The following is a 22,569-nucleotide window of genomic DNA, read 5'->3' as shown; positions in this document are numbered from 1 at the left end:
TCAGCTCTCCAGATGGCATTGCTGAAAATGGAAATTCATCATTTGGGAGATTGCGTGCACAAATTCTCATCCTATCACACAGCACATTGGAGCAAAGCTATTGTATGTAAATTCTTCTGATGTACACTGAAGGGACATGTACTGTGTTTTACATATCTAAATGCATTGTTATTTATGTCCATTGCATTTATTTTTTGGACAAGATAAATAAGAATCCTTTTGTGAAAGAGATGATAATTATGGAATGCTCTTTAAGGAGCTTTTTGGGAGTAGGGATTGCTTATTTTTCATCTGTGCTGCAGAGAAGTTCAATTTCAACACTAATTACTGTGAGATTATTTGACAAGGTGAAACAATTCTATCCTTATTCAAAATCATTTTAAAATGCCAAATAATTTTTTAACAATGATAGTGGGTCAATTTTAGCACGGCAATTACTGAATGTTATATATATTATTGTATTCACCACAAACAATACAATTACATAGTGTTTTTTTCCACATTTTGGTAATTTTTAAATTATGGCTATCAGTTGAAGGATAACAGTGAATGAATGGTACATTTTTTTCCACTTTTTTCACCCTGTGTCAGCATCAAGCATGAACAAGTTAGTAATAGCATGGCCAGAGAAACAGAAAAACGCAGATTGCTTTGGCCAAAGAATAGGCATAACCGTAGCCTCAGAAAAGCAACCCTTACTGTATCAATTGAATTTTTCCACTTCATACACCAGTCACCCTAATCTGAGTGAAAATGTAATTTAGTGCTAACCCTTGTGCCAAATTGTGAGCAATTCTATCAAGTAGGTCGACACTCAGTAGGAACCGAGTTATGATTGATTTTATATTAGACGTATACAGCCAGCAGAAAGAAGAAAATTTCATCCCATGAGTCTGGGCTGGATCCAAACCAAAGATGACATAACATCCATTGAACTAAAAGAGAAGAAAGACTTGCATTTATATAGCACCTTTCATGACCTCAGGATGACCCAAAGTGCTTTACAACCATTATGTACTTTTGAACTGTAGTCACTGTTGTAACCATATTCTCTAGAGTTTAGAAGAATGAGAGGTGATCTCATTGAAACATACAAAATTCTTACAGGGCTTGACAGGGTAGATGCAGGGAGGATGTTCCCTCTGGTTGGGAAGTCTAGAACCAGGGGTTACAGTCTCAGAATAAAGGGTAGGTCATTTAGGACTGAGATGAGGAGAAACTTCTTCACACAGAGGGTGGTTAATCTTTGGAATTCTCTACCCCGGAGAGCTGTCTTTGAGTATATTTAAGACAGAGATCAATAGATTTTTGGATATTAAGGGAATCAGTGGAAATGGAGATAGTGCAGGAAAGTGGAGTTGAGGTAGATCAGCTGAGATCTGATTGGTGGAGCAGACTCGAGGGGCTGAATGGCCTACTCCTGCTCCTAATTCTTATGTTTTTATATAATGTACGAAACGCGGCAGCCAATTTGCACACAGCAAGGTCCTACAAACAGCAATGAGATTAATGACCAGATAATTAATTTTAATGATGGTTGAGGGATAAATATTGGCCAGGAACTCCCCTGCTCTTCTTCAAAATAGTGCCATGGGATCTCTTACGTCCACTTGAGAGGGAAAACAGGCCTTGGTTTAATGTCTCATCGGAAGATGGCACTGAAGTGTCAGCTGGGATTAGGTGTTCAATTCTCTGGAGTGGGACTTAGAACCCACAACCTTCTGACTCAGAGGCAAGAGTATTACTACTGAGCCATGACTTCAATGAAATTCAATGAAATTAGATGTTTCTAATAGCTCCAATTATTGAATATCACCAAAATCAGCGAAACTTGGTACCACCACTACTTTTTAAATGTACAAGGATAACAGCAGTTTATAGTTAATACCTCTTTAAGAAAGTAAGCAGGGTTTCCAGGGCGCATGCTTACAACCACCAATCCCAATTTCCTGCAAGATAATGATCCTTTGTTTTCCTTGTTGGATTAAGCAAGCGCACTGTGATCTTGTGCATCACCAGGAATAGCAATCAGCAACGCTCTCTGAAGAAAAACAACTTATTTTGCCCCTGTTCTGAAAAACTGATTTTGCAAACCCCTTTTCTTTGGTGTTTCCTGTAGTTTGCAGAGGGCTTCTTTGGGAAGATAACTCTTGCGATCGAAGCAACAAAACACTGGTATAGACTGTAACCTCTTGGTGCATGGTATTTCATGCAATTTTATTTAAATGGAGATGCCTCTTTTGCGCAAAAACACGGGATTGTTTGCAGTGATGTGCAAGTGGTCTTGTGCACCTTGAAGGTGGGGCTCCCGGCGCGCGTGCGTCCCTAGGCCGACGTCTGACGTCACGAGCTGCTGGCGGTGTCATGGCGGCTGCCTGTCAGCGGCTGGACGCCTCTTCCATGTAAACACCTTTAAATTTTCCTCCTCTCCTTTCCCTCCCTCTTCCCCCCATTCCCCCCCCCCCCCAAACACCCACAGCTCGCCTCAAACACATGGAAAGCAATGACGACGTCGAGCGAGGCGGCGTGGCCGCCGAGTTAGCCGAGGCTGGGCCGAGGATTCCGGGGGGCGAGCGGCTGAAAGGCTCGAGCAGCCCGGGGAGAGGGGCTTCGGGCTGCCCGGCCGGCCAGGCTGACGGCGTGGCCCCCGCCGCCGTTGCCCTGGGAGATATTCGATGTCCAAACACCGCAACACGCGTGCGAGAAGCAGAGGAAGAGGAGGAGGGGGAGGAAGGCGTGCCTGCCGGGCGAGAGAAAGTGAGGGACGGCGCCCAGCAAAACTTGGTAAACAAGATGGGCGAGTTGGGCAAGGAGGCTGAAAGCGGGCTGGGGAAAGGCGCGCTGCCCGGCCTCGCTCAGCAGCAACAGCCGCCGCCGCCGCCGCCGACAACGCACACGGACGGGAAGGCGCAGGAGGAAGGCAGCCCAAGTCAAACTCCCGAGTGTGACCAGAATCAGAGTGCCAGTGAGCAAAGCCTACCTGGCGAATCGCAAAGCATCGACTCCCTCGAGTCTTTTTCTAATCTGAACTCCTGTCCTAGCTCGGATTTGAACAGTGAGGGGGCTGAAGACCGGGCTCTGGCTCTTGCTTTGCAGAGTGAGGAGTATAACAACAAGGATGGTGTTGCCAAGCCATCTAGTTCCAAGGAAAGATTCCCCGGACAGTCGGTCTATCACATTAAGTGGATCAAATGGAAAACCGAAAACACGCCTATTATTACACAGAATGAAAATGGCCCTTGTCCATTGCTCGCAATTATGAACGTTCTTCTTTTAGCATGCAAGGTATATTAAAAACTATTAATACATTTTAACAGATGTAAAATGTGCTCTTTGTAATATATGGTGATACCAATTTAGCTTGCAGCACCCCTGTGCTTGCTGACATGCATTGGCGCTAGTCCACCAATGCTTCGATTTTAAAATCCTCATCCTTGTGTTCACATCACAGCATGACATCCCCCTTCACTATCTCTGCAACCTCTTCCACACTACAATGCTCCGAGGTGAGGGAATTCCACAGCTTGGGGCCCAGAGGGCCGAAAGCACGGCTGACAATAGTGGGCGAAGGAAGTGGGGGGATGCACAAGGGGCCAGACTTTTAAAATGCTCCTTGAAGCCTATTTCTGACTACCTACAAGGCTACGGACCAAGAGCTGGAAAGTGGGGTTAGACTGGATAGCTCTTGGTCAACCGGCGAAGACACGGTGGCCTCCTTCCATACTGTAAATTTCTATGAACTGTCCTAATATCTCCTTTGTCTCGGAGTCAATTTTTGTCTGATTACGCCCCTGTGAAGCACTTTGAAATGTTTTACTATGTTGAAGGGGCTATATAAATGTAAGTTGTTGCATAAAATCTGATTTTTAAATACACATTTTTATTATAGATTAAACTACCACCTATGATGGAAATTATAACAGCGGAACAGTTAATGGAATACTTGGGTAAGATCGCTTTTATTTTATTGATGCTAAGGTGAAGTTTTGTTCATTTGAAATGAAACCTCAATATATATTTTGTTTAGAAGTACTTGGTGTGAAACTACCTCTGATTATTCATTTGTCACGTTTTTAGTTTTTCCTTCTGCCAATTGAAAGACTGAAAATGAAATCCATGGTACTGGGTGTTTTGCAAATATTTTATTGCAAAGTTATGGTTTCGTTTGTTGAACAGTAAAAGCACTTTCTTCTGTAACTTGTGTATCATTCCAGGAGTTCCTCAAGGTAGTGTTTTTGGCTGATCTATCTTCAGCTGCTTCATCAATGACATTTCCTCCATCATGGGGTCAGAAGTGGAGTTGCACAGTTTTCCGTTCTATTGGCTATTCGTCAAATAATGAAGCAGTTCACGCCCGTGTGCAGCAAGATCTGGACAACATCCAGGCTTGAGCCACATACACCATTTGGGCAATGACCATCTCTCCTTTAGATTAAGTGGCATTACCATTGCCAAGGCCTCCACTATGAACATCCTGGGGGTCACCATTGACCAGAAATCCAACTCAAGAATCACAAAAATACCATGGCTACTAGAGCAGGTCAAAGGATGGGTATTCAGCAGTGAGTGGCTCACCTACCTCCTCAAAACCTCTCTACCACCTACAATGCACAAGTCACGAGTGTGATGGAATACATTCCACTTGCCTGGATGGGTACTTCTGGAACACCACTCAAGAAGCCTGACACTTATCTAGTTCAACTTAGTTTGCTTGATTAGCATCTCATTCCCTATCTTAAACATAAAATCCCTCCACCACTGGTGCATTGTGGCTGCAATGTGTACTAGCTACAGGATTTACATACACAAATCATTGACGGTGGTAGGACAAATTGATAAAGCTGTTCAGAAAGCATATAGCATCCTTGGCTTTATAAATAGAGGCATAGACTACAAAAGCAAGGAATTATGCTCAACCTTTATAAATCACTGGCTGGGCCTTAGCTGCAATATTGTGACCAATTCTGGGCTGCACGCTTTAGGAAGGATGTCAAGGCCTTGCAGAGGGTGCTACGGCGATTTACTAGAGATGCTGGGATTGCTTTCCTTAGAGCAGAAAACGTTCATGGGATATTTGATAGAGTAATAGGAGAAACTGTTTCCACTGGCAGGCAACCAAAGGGTGCAGATTTAAGATAATTGGCAAAGGAACCAGAGGGCAGATGAGAATTTTTTGATGCAATGAGTTATGATGCTCTGAATGCACTGCCTAAAAGGGTGATGGAAGCTGATTGCAAAGGGAATTAGATGTATAGTTGAAAAGGAAAAATTTGCAGCGCTATGCGGAAAGAGCAGGGGAGTGGGACTAATTTAAAAGCTCTTTCAAAGAGCCAGCACTGGCACGATGGACCGAATGGCGTTCTGTGCTATACGATTCTATGATGTACTTCAACAACTCTTAAACATGTGACCTCCATTACCGGGAAGGGCAAGGGCAGCAGAAACATGGCAACACCATCACTTCCATGTTCCCCTCCCAGTCACACATCATCCTGACTTGAAAATGTATCACTTGCTATTCCTTCATCATTGCTGGGTTAAAATCCTGGAGCTCCCTATCTAAACAGCACTGTGGGAGTACTTTCACCACATAGACTGTAGCGGCCTAGGAAGGCGGTCCACCACCACTTTCTCGAGGTCAACTAGGGATGCGTAACAAATACTGGCCTTGGCAGCAAATCCAACACCCGAAGAAAAAACTTTTGAGGATGTTTCCAGTAGAGTGGACAAGGGAGAGCCAGTTGATGTGGTATATTTGGACTTTCCGAAGGCTTTCAACAAGGTCCCACACAAGAGATTAATGTGCAAAGTTAAAGCACATGGGATTGGGGGTAGTGTGCTGATGTGGATTGAGAACTGGTTAGCAGACAGGAAGCAAAGAGTAGGAGTAAATGGGTACTTTTCAGAATGGTAGGCAGTGACTAGTGGGCTACCGCAAGGTTCTGTGCTGGGACCCCAGCTGTTTACATTGTACATTAATGATTTAGACGAGGGGATTAAATGTAGTATCTCCAAATTTGCAGATGACACTAAGTTGGTTGGCAGTGTGAGCTGCGAGGAGGATGCTATGAGGCTGCAGAGTGACTTGGATAGGTTAGGTGAGTGTGCAAATGCATGGCAGATGAAGTATAATGTGGATAAATGTGAAGTTATCCACTTTGGTGGTTAAAAACAGAGAGACAGACTATTATCTGAATGGTGACAGATTAGGAAAAGGGGAGGTGCAAAGAGACCTGGGTGTCATGGTGCATCAGTCATTGAAGGATGGCATGCAGGTACAGCAGGCGGTTAAGAAAGCAAATGGCATGTTGGCCTTCATAGTGAGGGGATTTGAGTACAGGGGCAGGGAGGTGTTACTACAGTTGTACAGGGCCTTGGTGAGGCCACACCTGGAGTATTGTGTACAGTTTTGGTCTCCTAACTTGAGGAAGGACATTCTTGCTATTGAGGGAGTGCAGCGAAGGTTCACCAGACTGATTCCCGGGATGGTGGGACTGACATATCAAGAAAGACTGGATCAATTGGGCTTGTATTCACTGGAGTTCAGAAGAATGAGTGGGGATCTCATAGAAACGTTTAAAATTCTGATGGGTTTAGACAGGTTAGATGCAGGAAGAATGTTCCCAATTTTGGGGAAGTCCAGAACCAGGGGTCACAGTCTAAGGGTAAGGGGTAAGGCATTTAGGACCGAGATGAGGAGAAACTTCTTCACCCAGAGAGTGGTGAACCTACCACAGAAAGTTGTTGAGGCCAATTTACTAAATATATTCAAAAAGGAGTTAGATGTAGTCCTTAATACTAGGGGGATCAAGGGATATGGCGAGAAAGCAGGAATGGGGTACTGAAGTTGCATGTTCAGCCATGAACTCATTGAATGGTCGTGCAGGCTTGAAGGGCCGAATGGCCTACTCCTGCTCCTATTTTCTATGTTTCTAAAATAAAACAGTGAATTGATATGAAATGCCTGTAGTTATAACAGTGACAAATCTGAGTGGAAAACCTTTGGCATAAGTTTTGTACTAAACCACTCTCTGATAATGTCAGCTGTGGCTCAGTTGGTAGCACTCTCGCCTGAGTCACAAGGTTGTCGGTTCAAGTCCCACTCGAGAGACTTGAGCACAAAAATGTAGACTGATGCTTCAGTGCAGTACTGAGAGAGTGCTGCACTGCTGGAGGTGCCGTCTCTCGGATGAGACATTAAACCAAAGCCCCATCTGCGACCTCGGGGTCATAAAAGATCCCATGGCACTATTTTGAAGAAGAGCAGGTGAGTTTTCCCTCAATCAACATCACTAAAACAGATTATCTGGTCATTACCACAATGCTGGACATCACTTCAAAAACTACTTCATTGGCTGTAAAGTGCTTTGGAACATCCAGTGATCGTGAAAGACGCTATATAAATGCAAGTGTTTATCTGCAAGAGAACAGGTTCACATCCCCATCCCTAACGACCATTATCAAAATCAGAGGCTTGATTAGTGGTAAAGTTATTGATAACTAATTTATACCTAGAAGTTTCTTCGATCCAAATATATTGGTATACATTAATTTTGTATTTAGTTTGATGAACATGATGGCCTGGAAATCGGCGTAACCGGTGCAAAAGATTGCGGAATTTTAAGCGCAAGTTATGTTCAGCGCAACTCAAGTATCTACGATCTTTTGCATCAGATTAAAGAAAATTGCTGGAAGCAGGTCTGCCATCAAAACTGGTCACGCCCCCAGGATGAATTAGCAACCATTGGGAGTTTTTGCTCATTGTGCTAGTTTACAGGCCTTTGAGGAGGCTGGTTCTTTTGGGCGCAAGGACAAAAGTAATGTTTTAAAAGCTTTTGAATGTAATGTTTTTTATTTACGAAGAATCTGATTACTGTAACCCAATATAGTATATCTAGGAAATTATTCTGTATTTTTTTTAAATCGGGTTATACACAGGTAGTGGATTGACACAATGATTAAAAATGCTTATTTTTTGTGATCGACCCATTTTTAAGCCGTATTAATAAAATAAATACATTCCAAAGCTTTTAACACATTCCTATTGGTGTCCTTGTGCCCAGTTCCAGCTTGAAGGTCCTGGAAAAGAGTGAGTTAGTATCGAAGACTGCAGTGAGTCTTGATTTTAAGGTGGAAGAGTATGTAGGGCAATGTATTTAGAGCTTAAAGAACAGAAAAGGAAAGTTGAGAGGAAGATTGACAGCAGCATCGATAAATTAGAGAAAGACAACAGTTATGATGGAAAGAGCACGATCACCTATTGGATGGCAATTTTTTGTTTATATCTTGTCCAGAAGTGTGATGGAAGTGTTGGTACAGGTCCTCAGATATGGAACAGTGTTGAAGACTTTGGGCATGGGTTTTATAGAGAGTTGTTGGGGTCAAAACCATTTTGTGCAAAGAAGGAAAGTGATCTTCATGGTGGAGTTAGAAATGGACAGTGGTAATTCCACTTGTGATCAAAAGAGATCGTGAAGCCAAAATTGATATGACCTTACTAGACAGCATAAATGCACACGAGGCCCATACTTGAGAGAAGGTCACTCTGTGACCAATTACCTTTATTACCAAGACCCCAAGTGATGAAGGTGGGTGGTGCTTCCCCTTTTATACCTGAAAGTCCAGGTTAGGAGTGTCTCCCACAAGTTCACCCCCTTGTGGTCAATGTTCTCAAGGTGTACAACTTCGGTCAGCTTATACATGGGTTACAATGATAGTTGAATACATGACATGAATACATGACATCCCCTCCCCCCCCCCCCCCCCCCCCCCCCCAAATTTTTATTGGGATCACAGGTTACGTCTCTGTGGTGGTTTACGCCCCCTTGTAGAGCACCTGAGTTGGGGCTCCGGTTGTTGGACACTGGCCTGAGTGTCTGCTGTTTGCGGTGCCTCAGGCCTGTCCGGACTGCCCACAGTGACTGGGCTCTCCTCCACTTGGTTCCGGTGTTCGGTCACCTGTGGTGGAGTAAACTCTACGTCGTGTTCTTCCTCTGCTGCTTCTTTGGGGTTGCTGAACCTCCTTTGAGTTTGATCCATGTGTTTGCAGCAGATTTGTCCATTGGTAAGTTTAACCACCAAAACCCTATTCCCATCTTTGGCAATCACAGTGCCTGCAAGCCATTTGGGCCCTGCAGTGTAATTAAGGACAAAAACAGGGTCATTGACATCAATACATCGCGCCCTCGCATTCCTGTCATGGTAGTCACATTGTGACTAACGCCTGCTCTCAACAATTTCTTTCATAGTAAGGTGTATAAGGGATAACCTGGTTTTGAGTGTCCTTTTCATTAGCAGCTCTGCGGGTGGAACCCCAGTGAGCGAGTGTGGTCGGGATCTATTGGCCAACAGGAGGCATGTTAAGCGGCTTTGTAGGGAACCCCCTTGGATTCTGAGCATCCCCATTTGATTATCTGCACTGCTCGTTCCGCCTGGCCGTTTGAGGCCATCTTGAACGGTCCCATTCTGACATGGTTGATTCCATTGCCTGCCATGAAGTCCTGGAATTCAGTGCTTGTGAAGCATGGGCCATTGTCGCTGACCAAGACATCCGGTAGACCATGGGCGGCGAACATTGCCCGTAGACTTTCTACTGTGGCAGAGGATGTGCTTGAATTTAAAATGGCACACACAATCCATTTGAAGTAGGCGCCTACTACAACCAAAAACATTTTTCCCATGAAAGGACCTGCGTTGTCCACATGAATGCGTGACCATGGCTTGGCAGGCTAGGACCATGGGCTAAGGGGGGGGCTTCCCTGGGTGCGTTGCCCAGCTGAGCACACGTGTTGTACCTGCGAACACAAAGTTCGAGGTCTGCATCTATCCCTGGCCACCAAACGTGTGACCTGGCAATTGCCTTCATCATGACAATGTCCGGGTGCTCATTGTGAAGTTCTCTGATAAACACCTCTCTGCCCCTCTGGGGCATGACTACTCGGTTTTCCCACAGAAGGCAATCGGCCTGAATCGAGAGTTCATCCTTGCGCCGATGAAACGGTTTAAATTCCTCAGGGCATGCCCCGTACGTGGCTGCCCAGTCCCCATTCAGGACACATTTCTGAACTAAAGACAGTAGCGGGTGTTTATTTGTCCAGACTTTAATCTGACGGGCTGTCACAGGTGAGCCTTCACTTTCAAAAGCTTCAGTAGCCATGACCATCTCAGCATCATGCTCAGTTGCCCCCTCAGTGGTGGCTAGTGGGAGCCTGCTGAGTACATCAGCGCAGTTTTCAGTGCCCGGTCTGTGCCGAGTTGTGTAGTCATAGGCGGCTAACGTGAGTGCCCGCCTCTGTATGCGGGCCGATGCATTCGCATTTATGGCATTGTTGTCGGCCAAAAGGGACGTTGGGGTTTGTGATCTGTCTCCAGCTCAAATTTCCTGCCAAACAGGTACTGATGCATTTTTTTTTTACTGCATATACACATGCTAGTGCTTCCTTTTCTATCATCCCGAAGCCCCTTTCTGCCTGGGACAGACCTCTGGAGGCATAAGCTACCGGCTGTAACTGACCATTGGCATTCACATCCTCCAACACACACCCGACCCCAGAGGATGACGCATCGCACATTAAAACAAGTTTCTTACACAGGTCATATAACGTTAACAGTTTGTTGGAGCATAACAAATTGCGTGCTCTATCTAAAGCCCTTTCCTGGCTGAACCCCCAGACCCAATCGCGACCTTTGCATAGGAGCACATGTAATGGCTCTAACAGCATGCTCAATTTGGGAAGAAAGTTACCAAAATAATTCAGGAGCCCCAGGAACGAACGCAGCTCCATCGTGTTACGGGGTCTGAGTGCTCTCTGGATCGATTCCGTTTTGGACGCAGTGGGTCTGATCCCGTCTGCTACTACCCTCCTCCCCAGGAATTCTACCACTGGAGCTAAGAAGACGCACTTCGCCTTTTTCAGTCGCAGCTCTATCCGGTCCAGTCTGCGTAGCACCTCCTCCAGGTTGTGGAGATGTTCTTCAGTATCGCGACCCGTGATGAGGATGTCGTCTTGAAAAACCACCATCCTTGGAATCGACTTGAGGAGGCTTTCCATATTTTGCTGAAAGATCGCGGCGGCCGAACGAATCCTGAACGGACATCTGTTCTACTCAAACAAACCCTTGTGTGTCGTGATGGTGGTCAGCTTCTTCGACTCACTCGCCAGCTCCTGAGTCATGTAAGCTGAGGTCAGGTCCAATTTTGAAAAAGGTTTGCCACCGGATAGCGTCGCAAAGAAGTCCTCCGCTCTCGGTAGCGGGTACTGGTCTTGGAGTGACACCCGATTGATAGTGGCCTTGTAATCGCCACATATCCTGACCGACCCATCCGCCTTGAGCACCGGCACGATCGGGCTCGCCCAGTCACTGAATTCGACTGGCGAATTGATGCCTTCACCTCAGCAGGCGGTCCAATTCGCATTCTATCTTTTCCCGCATCACGTACGGCACCGCTCTGGCCTTGTGGTGTACTGGCCTGGTGTCCGGGTTTATGTGAATCACTACCTTGGCCCCCATAAAAGTGCCGATGCCGGTTTGAAATAATGTCAAATTTGTCCAGGACCTGTGAGCATGATACTCTCTCCACAGAAGAAATTGCATTGACATCGCCACATTTCCAGTTAATGACAGCAAGCCAACTCCTCCCCAGTAGTGCGGAACCGTTCCCCGGGACAATCCAGAGTGGTAACCTGTTCTCTGAATCTTTGTGGGTCCTGCCTAGCACCGGAATGATCTCCTTTGTATATGTCCGTAGCTGTGCATCAATCGGCAATAATTTTGGCCTCCTGGCCTTGGACACCCACAACCTTTCAAACTGTTTGATACTCATCAGGGACTGGCTGTGCCCCTGTGTCTAGCTCCATGAATACTGGGATGCCATTGAGGAGCACTTTCATCATTATCGGTGGCGTCCTGGTATATGAACTGTACATGTGCTCCACATGAACTCACTGAACTTCAGCTTCCAGCGATTTCCCCCAGTATTCATTTGGCCTCGTAGGGCTTACATCGGGCCCGTCCTCCTCATACATCAACCTGGCTGCAGGCTTCCTGCAGAGACCTGCCAAGTGACCGCTGACATTGCAGTTTCTGCAGGTATATTGCTGATACCTGCAAGCTCTGGCTGGGTGTTTGCCTCCATACCTCCAGCATGAGCTGGAGGTCCCGTTGTTGGAAACAGACTGGTAATGGACCTTTTATCATCTCTGACCGTCTCTGTAACTGTTCTTAAGCGCACCATTAACAGGTGTTGATGGCTCCATTACTGGCCGCATTGTCCGTTGCGATGGCATGAATCGCCGTTCAGCTAGCCATTGTCTCTGTTGAATTCCCCCTTTGGGTTCGACTCCATGCTGGGGCATGTCCAATTGCCCTTGTCTGCCTAGAGAACTGCGTGCCACATTAACAATGTTGACTCCCTGGTCGTTTGCCGCATTTGAGCCAAGATTTTTGTCTCTTCCTCCCCTGAGATAAATGTCTGGGCGATCAGAGCCGCCGCTTCCAAGGTCAAGTCTTTGGCCTCAATCAGTTTCCTGAAAACCCCAGCGTGTCCAATGCCCTCAATAAAAAAAAGTCTCTCCGCATCTCCGCTCTGCATGCATCTGGGAACTTACATCGGCTCGCCAGTCGCCGGAGATGTGCCACGGAGTCTGGAACGCTTTGACCACCTTGCCGCCGGTGCGTGTAAAACCGGTGTCTTGCCATGTGCATGCTACTCGGCGGTTTAAGGTGTTCCCCGATCAACTTACTGAGCTCTTCGAACGTCTTGTCCGCCGGCTTCTCTGGTGCTAGAAGGTCCTTCATCAGGGATTACGTTCTGGATCCACAAACTGTCAGATGAGCCCTGCGTTTGTCGGCCGAATCCTGTCCCAACCATTCCTTAGTGACACAATTTTGCTGTAGTCTCTCAATAAAGTCGTCCCAATCATCACCAACACAGTACCTCTCTTCTGTGCTGCTCGTGGCCATGCTCGCGTGGATTAAATCCCAGTTTCTCGTCGCCAATGATATGTCCTTACTAGACAGTATAAATGCACACAAGGCCCATACTTGAGAGAAGGTTACTCTGACCAGTTACCTTTATTACCAAGACCTCAAGTGATGAAGGTGGGTGGAGCTTCCCCTTTTATACCTGAAAGTCCAGGTTAGGTGTGTCTCCCACAAGTTCGCCCCTTGTGGTAAATGTTCTCAAGGTGTACAACTTAGGTCAGCTTATATATGGGTTACAATGATAGTTGAATACATGACAAAAATGATGTAAAAGGACTAAGCAGGGAGCCATCAGATGTAAGATGTCGGAGCTGTGGCTAGACTTTTAATAACATGAAGTTTTCCAATCATAACACCAACGGCAACCTGTTGAAATGAGTGAATTTCCATTAACATTACAATTGGAAAACTTAGACTGAGAGATCAAATTGTGTGCGTCAGCCATGGCTTAGTAGGTAGCACTCTTCTCTTTCCCCTGCCCCCACCCCCCCCGCCCCCGCTCCGAGTCAGAAGTTTGGGTTCTCGTCCCACTTCAGAGACTCGAGTACAAACAATCTAGACTGACATTCCAGTGCCGTACTGAGAGAGTGGTGCACTGTTGGAGATGCCCTCTTTCAGATGAGACGTTAAACCTAGGCCCCGTCTGCGCTCTCAAGTGGACGTAAAAGATCCCATGACCCTTCTTCAAAAAAGAGCAGGGGAGTTATCCCTGGTGTTCTGGCTAATATTTATCCCTTAATGAACATCACACCCACAAAAATGTCATTATCACATTGCTGTTTGTGGGAACTTGCTGTGCGTAAATTGCCTGCCGTGTTTCCTACATTACGACAGTGATTACACTTCAAAAAGTACTTTGTTGGCTGTAAAGTGCTTTGGGACATCCTGAGGTCATGAAAGACGCAATATAAATGCAATTTCTCTTTCTTTCTATCATTGCATTGCAAGGAGTGGAGTTTATGATCATTGGGTATGCGATCTGCAGGAAACTGAATAATGTAGAGTGGCAACATTAGCTTTGGTGATCAGTGGAAAAGATAATTGATAGGATGCAAGAGGTTGTAACTTCTGAGCTCGGGTCTGATTGTGAGCTATCAACTACAACACAGAACAATTTAACAGGAAATTAGATAGTCAGGAACTTGGTGTTGGTAGAAAGCCATGTGTTCGTAAATTATTTGAAAGTGCAAGGTGCCAGATCCTGTCAGTGGCTTTGGAAATATGCAAGGCAGTGAGTGAAGAGCAGAGTGAAGAAGTGTGTGACACAGACTGCAAGATCCTCATTGAATTGTATATGCCAAAAACTATCCTGATGAGAATGAATCGGGCCAGAACTTTCAATTTGCTACATCATGGATTGAACCCTGTTTATTTAATTACTTGCAATAATTTATTTAATTACCTGAGCTAATTTCCAAGAAGGCAAAGTTTGTAACCCCCAAATATAAGCAATCAAGTGATGAACTGCAGATCATTTTAACATTGAATCCTGACTAGTGCATATATAAATATTTCCATGGTCCTGAGCACAGGAACTATAATGTTCCATAGAACTTATCATCTGTGTTACTAATTGGAATCATATCCTTTAGTTCTGCCAAAGACTTTCTAAAAATGTGAAAACTTAAATACCACTCGCTTCTCCCTTTTTGAAATATAGCAAATCTGTATCGAAATCTTGGAAGACTTTTAACAAGACTCAGGCTAGAATTTGCACTCTTTCACCGACCGGTTTCTCGGCGGTATTGGCTGTTTTGGGCGAGAACCGGGTCGGCAAAAAATTCCCCAGCTGAGTTGCGCCGCCGGTTTCGAAGTCCCGCTGGGGAGCGGACCGCCGGCGTGCACCATCCACAGATCGCCCTGGCGCGATTTTTGGATGAGCGGAGACCCGTAGGTAAGTATGAACATTTTTTTTTAAACTGCCCACAAGGATCAGTGGAGCTGGGCGATCGGTAAGTAGGTCTGCAAGAAAAAGGTAAGTGTTTTTTTTTTCTATTTATTTTCAAAACCTGTTGGGGTGATTTAATTTAGAAGTGTGTTGGGAATGTTTTTTTTTAGTTGGGTATTTTTACAAATGAATTTTATTCTTTTTCTCATGTTTAGCCCAACCCACATCCTAGGGGTCAATTTTTATAAATTTTTAAATTTATCGCCCATTTTCTTTCGGCACTGCCCAATCTAGCTGAAATTGCACTTTTTCACCCAGATTGGGGGTGCATGGCCCATATTTTTCGCTGGGTGGATTTAAAAAAAAATTTCGGGACGTTTTCGCCGGCGATAACCTTCCCAGCCTTAGCAGCTTTTTGGGCGGCTATCGGGCGCTGGCAGAGTTTGGGGAAATTCTAACCGTACATGTCATAGACCTTTTATGTCAACATTTTGTCTTTTCGTGTGCTGAGGAATCGAGAATCCTTGCGTGTGGTTTCTTGTAAGATTTCTGCAGTTCTGAACATTAAGGAGCAGTCGTGAGTGAGCTGTCATGATGCCCTTTCCCCATTAAACCATGAGTATTTTCTATGGAGACCTTTGGACCAATTCTTGAAGAAAAGGCAATTTTTGACTTTTATGTTGCTTTTGAAATATTAAAGTGGATTTATTTTTGACTTTCAAAATGTAGTATTACAAATCTTTTTACAACTTAAAATTCTGTATCAGGACTTCTGTGCTAGTTTTAGTGTCAGGCCTGTGCAACATACTAATCTTGCATTATTTTAAGTATATTTCATTAACTGAATCACTGCTGTAAATGATTACTTCAGCTAAGTCCATATACTTCCTTATAAACACCAGAGAATTTGGATCAAGAGTTTTAAGTTGCCAGAAGCTCTAGTTTTTGTCCCTGGTGAGCAGGCAGGAAGGCAGAGTAAAATGAGTATATTGGGCTGCAGACTTCTCGGTTGTAACCATTTTGTGATTGTTTGACAGGAACTGTTGGTATTATTTTACTTGACCAGTTTTGGGAGCACGGTGCTATGTTGGCTTCTTTCCATCTCTCTTCCTCCATTTACTATTCCGCTTAATAACATCCTCCATCAGGCACCATGCAGGGCTTTTAACTGGTGAATCTGGCAGCAGTTCCCGAACCCCACGGGAAAGTGTGTCTTTGCTGCTGTCGGATCTTGGTGCGTGGGATATTTTTGCTCATGCACTGCTGATGGTGGGAGAATGAGGTCTTTGCCGTGAGTTTATGTGAGAACTTAAATGATCTTTTCCTCCCATTTTCCCTCTCTCCCTTGTTGCGATTGAGTGCTGCACTGGCCTGAAGTAGCAAGCTAAGAATTTGAATGACAGTCGAGCAGTAATTTAGTTGTTATGGGCCCAAATTTCCCCATGAGTTGCACCGTTTTTTTTGGTGTAACTTGATTTTTCTGGTGTCCTTTTAGTTGCAAATATGGTCATTTAATTTGCGCCAGTCTCAGTGAGTTAGGTTTTTTGTTAGGTCAGTTTTTTTTTTCAAAAGGGGGCGTTCCCAGCCACTTACACCATTTATGCCAATTTGGCCAGAAAAAAGTTGTACTAAACTAACTTAGGGCAGTGTATGTGTCCACTTTTTGCTGCACAGAAAGACCTTACTTACAGTTAAGGAATCAGTGCAAGTAACTACTTTTAAAGCATCACCAAGCACCAAACAAAGCACAAAGTAATAAGCAATTAATTAACAAATAAAATAGAAGGAACCCTGCCCCTAAAGCACCAAAATCAATCAGTAAATAACAAATAAAAAAAATAGAAGTGCTACCTTAGGGAACGCAGTGGGCCGCCGATGAGGGAGCCCACTCAACCAGGGCTTGGGACGGCCTGCCTCGGCCCCTCCCACACAATCTGCAGCGCGTGTTTGCAGAAACGGCCTGCCAGGAGCTACTGCACATGTGTGCAGACTCTAGCGCGCATGTGCAGAGGTCCCGGTACTGTGTTCAGTGCCGAGATCTGGCTACGCTCCCAATCCATTGGGCCACGTTGCGCCATGACGGAGGAGAAGCTGGGGAGCGGCCAAAGTACGGAGGTCTATTTTTGGCGCGCTTGGAGGCGGGCAAAGGTGGCGCAGCTCGAGTGAGGGTGCCAGAAAAAGGTTAGGGAAATTTGGGCCCATAGTTACTGGATTAACAATCCATGGGCCTGGATTCATGGCCTGAGAACATGAATTAAAATCCTACTGTGGCAGTCTGAGAGCTTGAATTCAGTTTTTTTTTTTAAATTTGCAAATTTACACAAACAAAAAACTAGTGTTACTAAAAGTGACCATGTCGTTAAAAATCCAACTGTCCTTTAGGGATGGAAACCTGTCATCCTTACCAGATCTGACTGTTGTGTGATTCCAGTCCCACCCTAACATGGTTTACTTTCAACTGCCCTCTGAAGTAGCCTAGTAAGCCATTCACTTATTTCAAAACTGCTTTCAAGTTGACAGCACACCATCACCTTGTCTGGACAATTAGGGATGGTCAATAAATGGCAATCTTGCTCACATCCTTAGAATTAATTTAAAAAATTCAAATCAGACATTTGAGCACTGGCTGTTTAAATGAGGAGTCCTGTGTCCATTGAATTTTGTTTAGATTATGTTGATTTACTAAAAGCTAAGTTCTTTTTTATGTGAGCCAACTCCATGGATGCTAAAAGCTTGGCCAGATATTGCCTTTAAATCAAATTGCCTTTAGCAATGATTCCCTCTGGGAACCATAAACCAAAAGCCTGTTTACTAAAGGCTATTTCTATCGGAAAGTTTATTAAAGCGGGCTCAATCGTGCAAGGTGGTTTGACACTAGTCTTCTGCTTCTCAGATTTAAGCCCATTTAGTTGGGATGTCTGTTGGTTGTAAGAGTCCGACGTGAAATAGGTTTGGGCAGTCTCAACTCTGTGTAATGGCCACAGACTAAACTGTCCCAAATTTTGCTGCAAGAGATAGTGAATTGATAGCTTAACTCATGCCCCAGGATAATTAGTGTAGGAAATGGAAATATGTTGCTCTGACGTCGTAAGGGCTGAGGCAGTGCAGAAGGAGATTTGCTCTGCATCTTATCTTTACCTAAAAACTGACAACACAGTTTCATTGTTCACTTGAGACTACTTGTTTTGACTGTTATTTTAGTGTTAATAAATGTATACTACATCCACTGTCAAAACAGCAAATAATAGAGTGCACCATGCTTATCGGGGATTTGTGATCATACAAATTAACAGGAAGTGGATTAAAATCAAGCATGATATAACGTATTTCATATCTAAATGAGCCACTTAGCAATTCATAATTTTGCTGAGGATCTGGAAAATTTGTATACAAAATCTTAGTATTGTATAGGAAGTAACATCAAATTAAATTGGTACGTTTTTATTTTTGTTTGTTATAAGATAGATGCTTTTAGTTTATTTTTTTATTCGTTCATGGGATGAGGGCGTCGCTGCCCAGGTCAGCATTTATTGCCCATCCCTAATTGTCCTTGAGAAAGATAAAAACATAAAAAATAGGTGCAGGAGTAGGCCATTCGGCCCTTTGAGCCTGCACCACCATTCAATATGATCATGGCTGATCATGCAACTTCAGTACCCCATTCCTGCTTTCTCTCCACACCCTTTGATCCCTTTAGCTGTAAGGGCCACATCTAACTCTCTTTTGCATATATCTAACGAACTGGCCTCAACAACTTTCTGTGGTAGAGAACTCCACAGGTTCACTATTCTGAGTGAAGAAGTGAGTGACTCAGGGAGGTGTGTGTGCCAGTAACGCGCACCAGTCAAACCGCCGCGACCCCCCCCTCTCCCCCCCCAGCACACTCCACACTCCAATGGTCCGGATCAAACATAAAGGGTTAAAAATTTCGATATTTTTCAGCACGGATGGAAGCCATTCGGCCCATTGTGCCCGTGCCAACTCTTTGAAAGAGCGATCTGATTGGTTCCACACCCGCCCTGCTCTTTCCCCAAAGCCCTGCTAAATTTTTCCCCTTCAAATATTTATTTTGCAAGTGACTATCTGCTTTCCTTTCAGGCAGTGTGTTCCAGATCGCAATAACGCACTGCCTAGATTTTTCTTGTTCATCAACTCCCCCTCCCTGCTTTTTTGGCCAATTATTTCAAATCCGTTACCGGCACTCCAGCCAGTGGAAACAGCTGCTCCCCAGCAAACATGTCTAGAATATAAAAGTTCAGATGTAATCGTGTGAAACTTTATCAAGAAAGACTTGCCTTTATATAGTGCCTTTCACGACCACTGGACGTCGAAAAGCTCTTTTACAGTCAATGAAGCACTCCTGCCGCAACGTGGGAAACGCGGCAGCCAATCCGCGCACAACAAGCCCCCACAAATAGCAACGCGACAACGACCCAGACCATCCGCCCCTGCCATGCTGATCGAGGGACAAACACTGGCCCCAGGACGCCAGGGAGAACCCCACCCGCCCCCCCCAAGCCCCCGAAACAGCGCCACGGGATCCTCCACATCCACCCGAAAGGGCAGACGGGAAGGTGGTGGTGAGCCGCCACCATGAACCGCCGCTGCAGTCCATGTGGTGAAGGTGCTCCCACAGTGCTATTCTGGAGGAAGTTCCAGGATTTTGACCCAGCGATGAAGGAACGGCGATATACTTCCAAGTGAGGGTGGTGTGTAACTTGGAGGGGAACTTGCAGGTGATGGTGTTCCCATGTGCCTGCTGCCCTTGTCCTTCCAGGTGGTAGAGGTCGCGGGTTTGGAAGATGCTGTTGAAGAAGTCTTGGCGCGTTGCTGCAGTGCATCTTGTAGATGGTACACACTGCAGCCACGGTGTGTGCTGGAGGGAGTAAATATTTAAGGTGGTGAATAGGGTGCCAATCAAGCGGGCTGCTTTGTCCTGGATGGTTTTGAGCTTCTTGTCACACACATTCTTAAAAGGTCCAGAGACAAACAAAGCAACTTAGATAAATCCACTTAGATTGAGCATAATCTTTGAAGTGCAAGTCATTCTTGTGGGGCTGCTTCCTCAGTGCACCATAACATATCACGGAGTTGAAAATCTTGCCAGTGGTGGTCTATTACTTTAACATTAACTATTAATAACCAGATGTAATATTTAGTGAATTGAATAGTTTCTGTTAAACTGCTTTTACCTATAAACTCAACAGTCAATATTGGTAAACTACATTTGTGTTGCATTGTTAATTGCCTGACAGCTATTCAGTATTCATAATGTTAATGCTTCCATTTATAGAAAGATTCAGAAGCTTTATTGAAGCGATATAATCCATTGGGCCCAAGTTTTGGGCCGTGCCTAAAACGGCGCAGCCCTGACCTGGACGCCCGTTTTTAGTGCCACAAAGTACACCTTAAAAAAAAAACTTAGATTTTCCGGCTCCCTGCTGGTCCTCTTGAGACAGGCGCGGTGCAGCACAAGCTTTAGGGGGCGGAGCCAGGTCCCTGCGCTGAAAACAGTGCCGAGACCTGCGCGCATGTGCAGTAGCTCCAGGCGCCCAAAACTGTGTGGGAGGGGCCCCGAAGCACGCAGCTCCGAGCCCTGGCCGAAAGGCCTCACTGGGGCTGCGTGCATAAGGCCGCCTCCCACGCCCAGCTCCTGCTTCCTCCTGACCCAACTCGACTCCCGCTCCCGCCCCCCGCTCCCGGATTGGACCCATCCCCGAAACCAACCCTTCTTCTTTCCCCCCCCCCCTCTCCTTTCCCCCCCCCTCTCCTTTCCCCCCCCCCTCTCCTTTCCCCCCCCCCTCTCCTTCCCCCCCCCCCCTCTCCTTCCCCCCCCCCCTCTCCTTCCCCCCCCTCTCCTTCCCCCCCCCCTCTCCTTCCCCCCCCCCTCTCCTTCCCCCCCCCCTCTCCTTCCCCCCCCCCTCTCCTTCCCCCCCCTCTCCTTCCCCCCCCCTCCTTCCCCCCCCCTCCTTTCCCCCCCCCTCTCCTTTCCCCCCCCTCTCCTTTCCCCCCCCTCTCCTTTCCCCCCCCCTCTCCTTCCCCCCCCCTCTCCTTCCCCCCCCCTCTCCTTCCCCCCCCTCTCCCTCCTTCCCCCCCCTCTCCTTCCCCCCCCCTCTCCTTCCCCCCCCCTCTCCTTCCCCCCCCCTCTCCTTCCCCCCCCCTCTCCTTTCCCCCCCCTCTCCTTTCCCCCCCCTCTCCTTTCCCCCCCCTCTCCTTTCCCCCCCCCTCTCCTTTCCCCCCCCCTCTCCTTTCCCCCCCCCTCTCCTTTCCCCCCCCTCTCCTTCCCCCCCCTCTCCTTCCCCCCCCCTCTCCTTCCCCCCCCTCTCCTTCCCCCCCCTCTCCTTTCCCCCCCCCTCTCCTTTCCCCCCCCTCTCCTTTCCCCCCCTCTCCTTTCCCCCCCCCTCTCCTTTCCCCCCCCCTCTCCTTTCCCCCCCCACTCCTTTCCCCCCCCCACTCCTTTCCCCCCCCCTCTCTTTCCCCCCCTCTCCTTTCCCCCCCCCTCTCCTTTCCCCCCCCTCTCCTCCCCCCCCCCCCCCCTCCTCCCCCCCCCCCCCTCCTCCCCCCCCCTCTCCTTCCCCCCCTCTCCTCCCCCCCCCTCTCCTTCCCCCCCCTCTCCTTCCCCCCCCTCTCCTTCCCCCCCCTCTCCTTTCCCCCCCCTCTCCTTTCCCCCCCCCCTCTCCTTTCCCCCCCCTCTCCTTTCCCCCCCTCTCCTTCCCCCCCCCCTCCTTCCCCCCCCCTCTCCTTTCCCCCCCCTCTCCTTTCCCCCCCCTCTCCTTTCCCCCCCTCTCCTTTCCCCCCCTCTCCTTTCCCCCCCTCTCCTTTCCCCCCCCTCTCCTTTCCCCCCCCCTCCTTTCCCCCCCCCTCTCCTTTCCCCCCCCTCTCCTTTCCCCCCCCCTCTCCTTTCCCCCCCCCTCTCCTTCCCCCCCCCCTCCTCCCCCCCCCTCTCCTTCCCCCCCCCCCCTCTCCTTCCCCCCCCTCTCCTTCCCCCCCTCTCCTTTCCCCCCCCTCTCCTTTCCCCCCCCCTCTCCTTTCCCCCCCCCTCTCCTTTCCCCCCCCTCTCCTTTCCCCCCCCTCTCCTTTCCCCCTCTCCTTTCCCCCCCCTCTCCTTTCCCCCCCTCTCCTTTCCCCCCCTCTCCTTTCCCCCCCCCTCTCCTTTCCCCCCCCTCTCCTTTCCCCCCCCTCTCCTTTCCCCCCCCTCTCCTTTCCCCCCCTCCTCCTTTCCCCCCCCTCTCCTCCTTTCCCCCCCCTCTCCTCCTTCCCCCCCCTCTCCTCCTTCCCCCCCTCTCCTCCTTCCCCCCCCTCTCCTCCTTCCCCCCCCTCTCCTCCTTCCCCCCCCTCTCCTCCTTCCCCCCCTCTCCTCCTTCCCCCCCCTCTCCTCCTTCCCCCCCCTCTCCTCCTTCCCCCCCCCTCTCCTCCTTCCCCCCCCCTCTCCTCCTTCCCCCCCCCTCTCCTTTCCCCCCCCTCTCCTTTCCCCCCCCTCTCCTTTCCCCCCCCTCTCCTTTCCCCCCCTCTCCTTTCCCCCCCTCTCCTTTCCCCCCCTCTCCTTTCCCCCCCTCTCCTTTCCCCCCCCTCTCCTTTCCCCCCCCTCTCCTTTCCCCCCCCTCTCCTTTCCCCCCCCTCTCCTTTCCCCCCCCTCTCCTTTCCCCCCCCTCTCCTTCCCCCCCCCTCTCCTTTCCCCCCCCCCTCTCCTTTCCCCC

General features: G+C 47.6%; 1 protein-coding gene across 1 annotated transcript in view; it reads left to right on the top strand.

Moving 5' to 3' along the window:
* Nucleotides 1–2,352: 2,352 nt before the first annotated feature.
* Nucleotides 2,353–22,569, top strand: part of LOC139241504 (ubiquitin carboxyl-terminal hydrolase MINDY-2-like) — a gene marked incomplete at its 3' end in the record, with an annotated part of 40,216 nt that continues 19,999 nt past the window's right edge. Inside the window, exons 1-2 of the mRNA XM_070870032.1 lie at nt 2,353–3,285; nt 3,890–3,947. Coding sequence (XP_070726133.1) covers nt 2,494–3,285; nt 3,890–3,947 — 850 coding nt within the window. The remainder of the gene's footprint in view (nt 3,286–3,889; nt 3,948–22,569) is intronic.

The sequence above is a fragment of the Pristiophorus japonicus genome, unplaced genomic scaffold (assembly GCF_044704955.1).
Source record: "Pristiophorus japonicus isolate sPriJap1 unplaced genomic scaffold, sPriJap1.hap1 HAP1_SCAFFOLD_1095, whole genome shotgun sequence".
In the NCBI taxonomy this organism is placed as follows: domain Eukaryota; kingdom Metazoa; phylum Chordata; class Chondrichthyes; family Pristiophoridae; genus Pristiophorus; species Pristiophorus japonicus.
The sequence above is the reverse complement of the archived record's forward strand: the minus strand, read 5'-3'. Positions and strand labels throughout refer to the sequence as shown.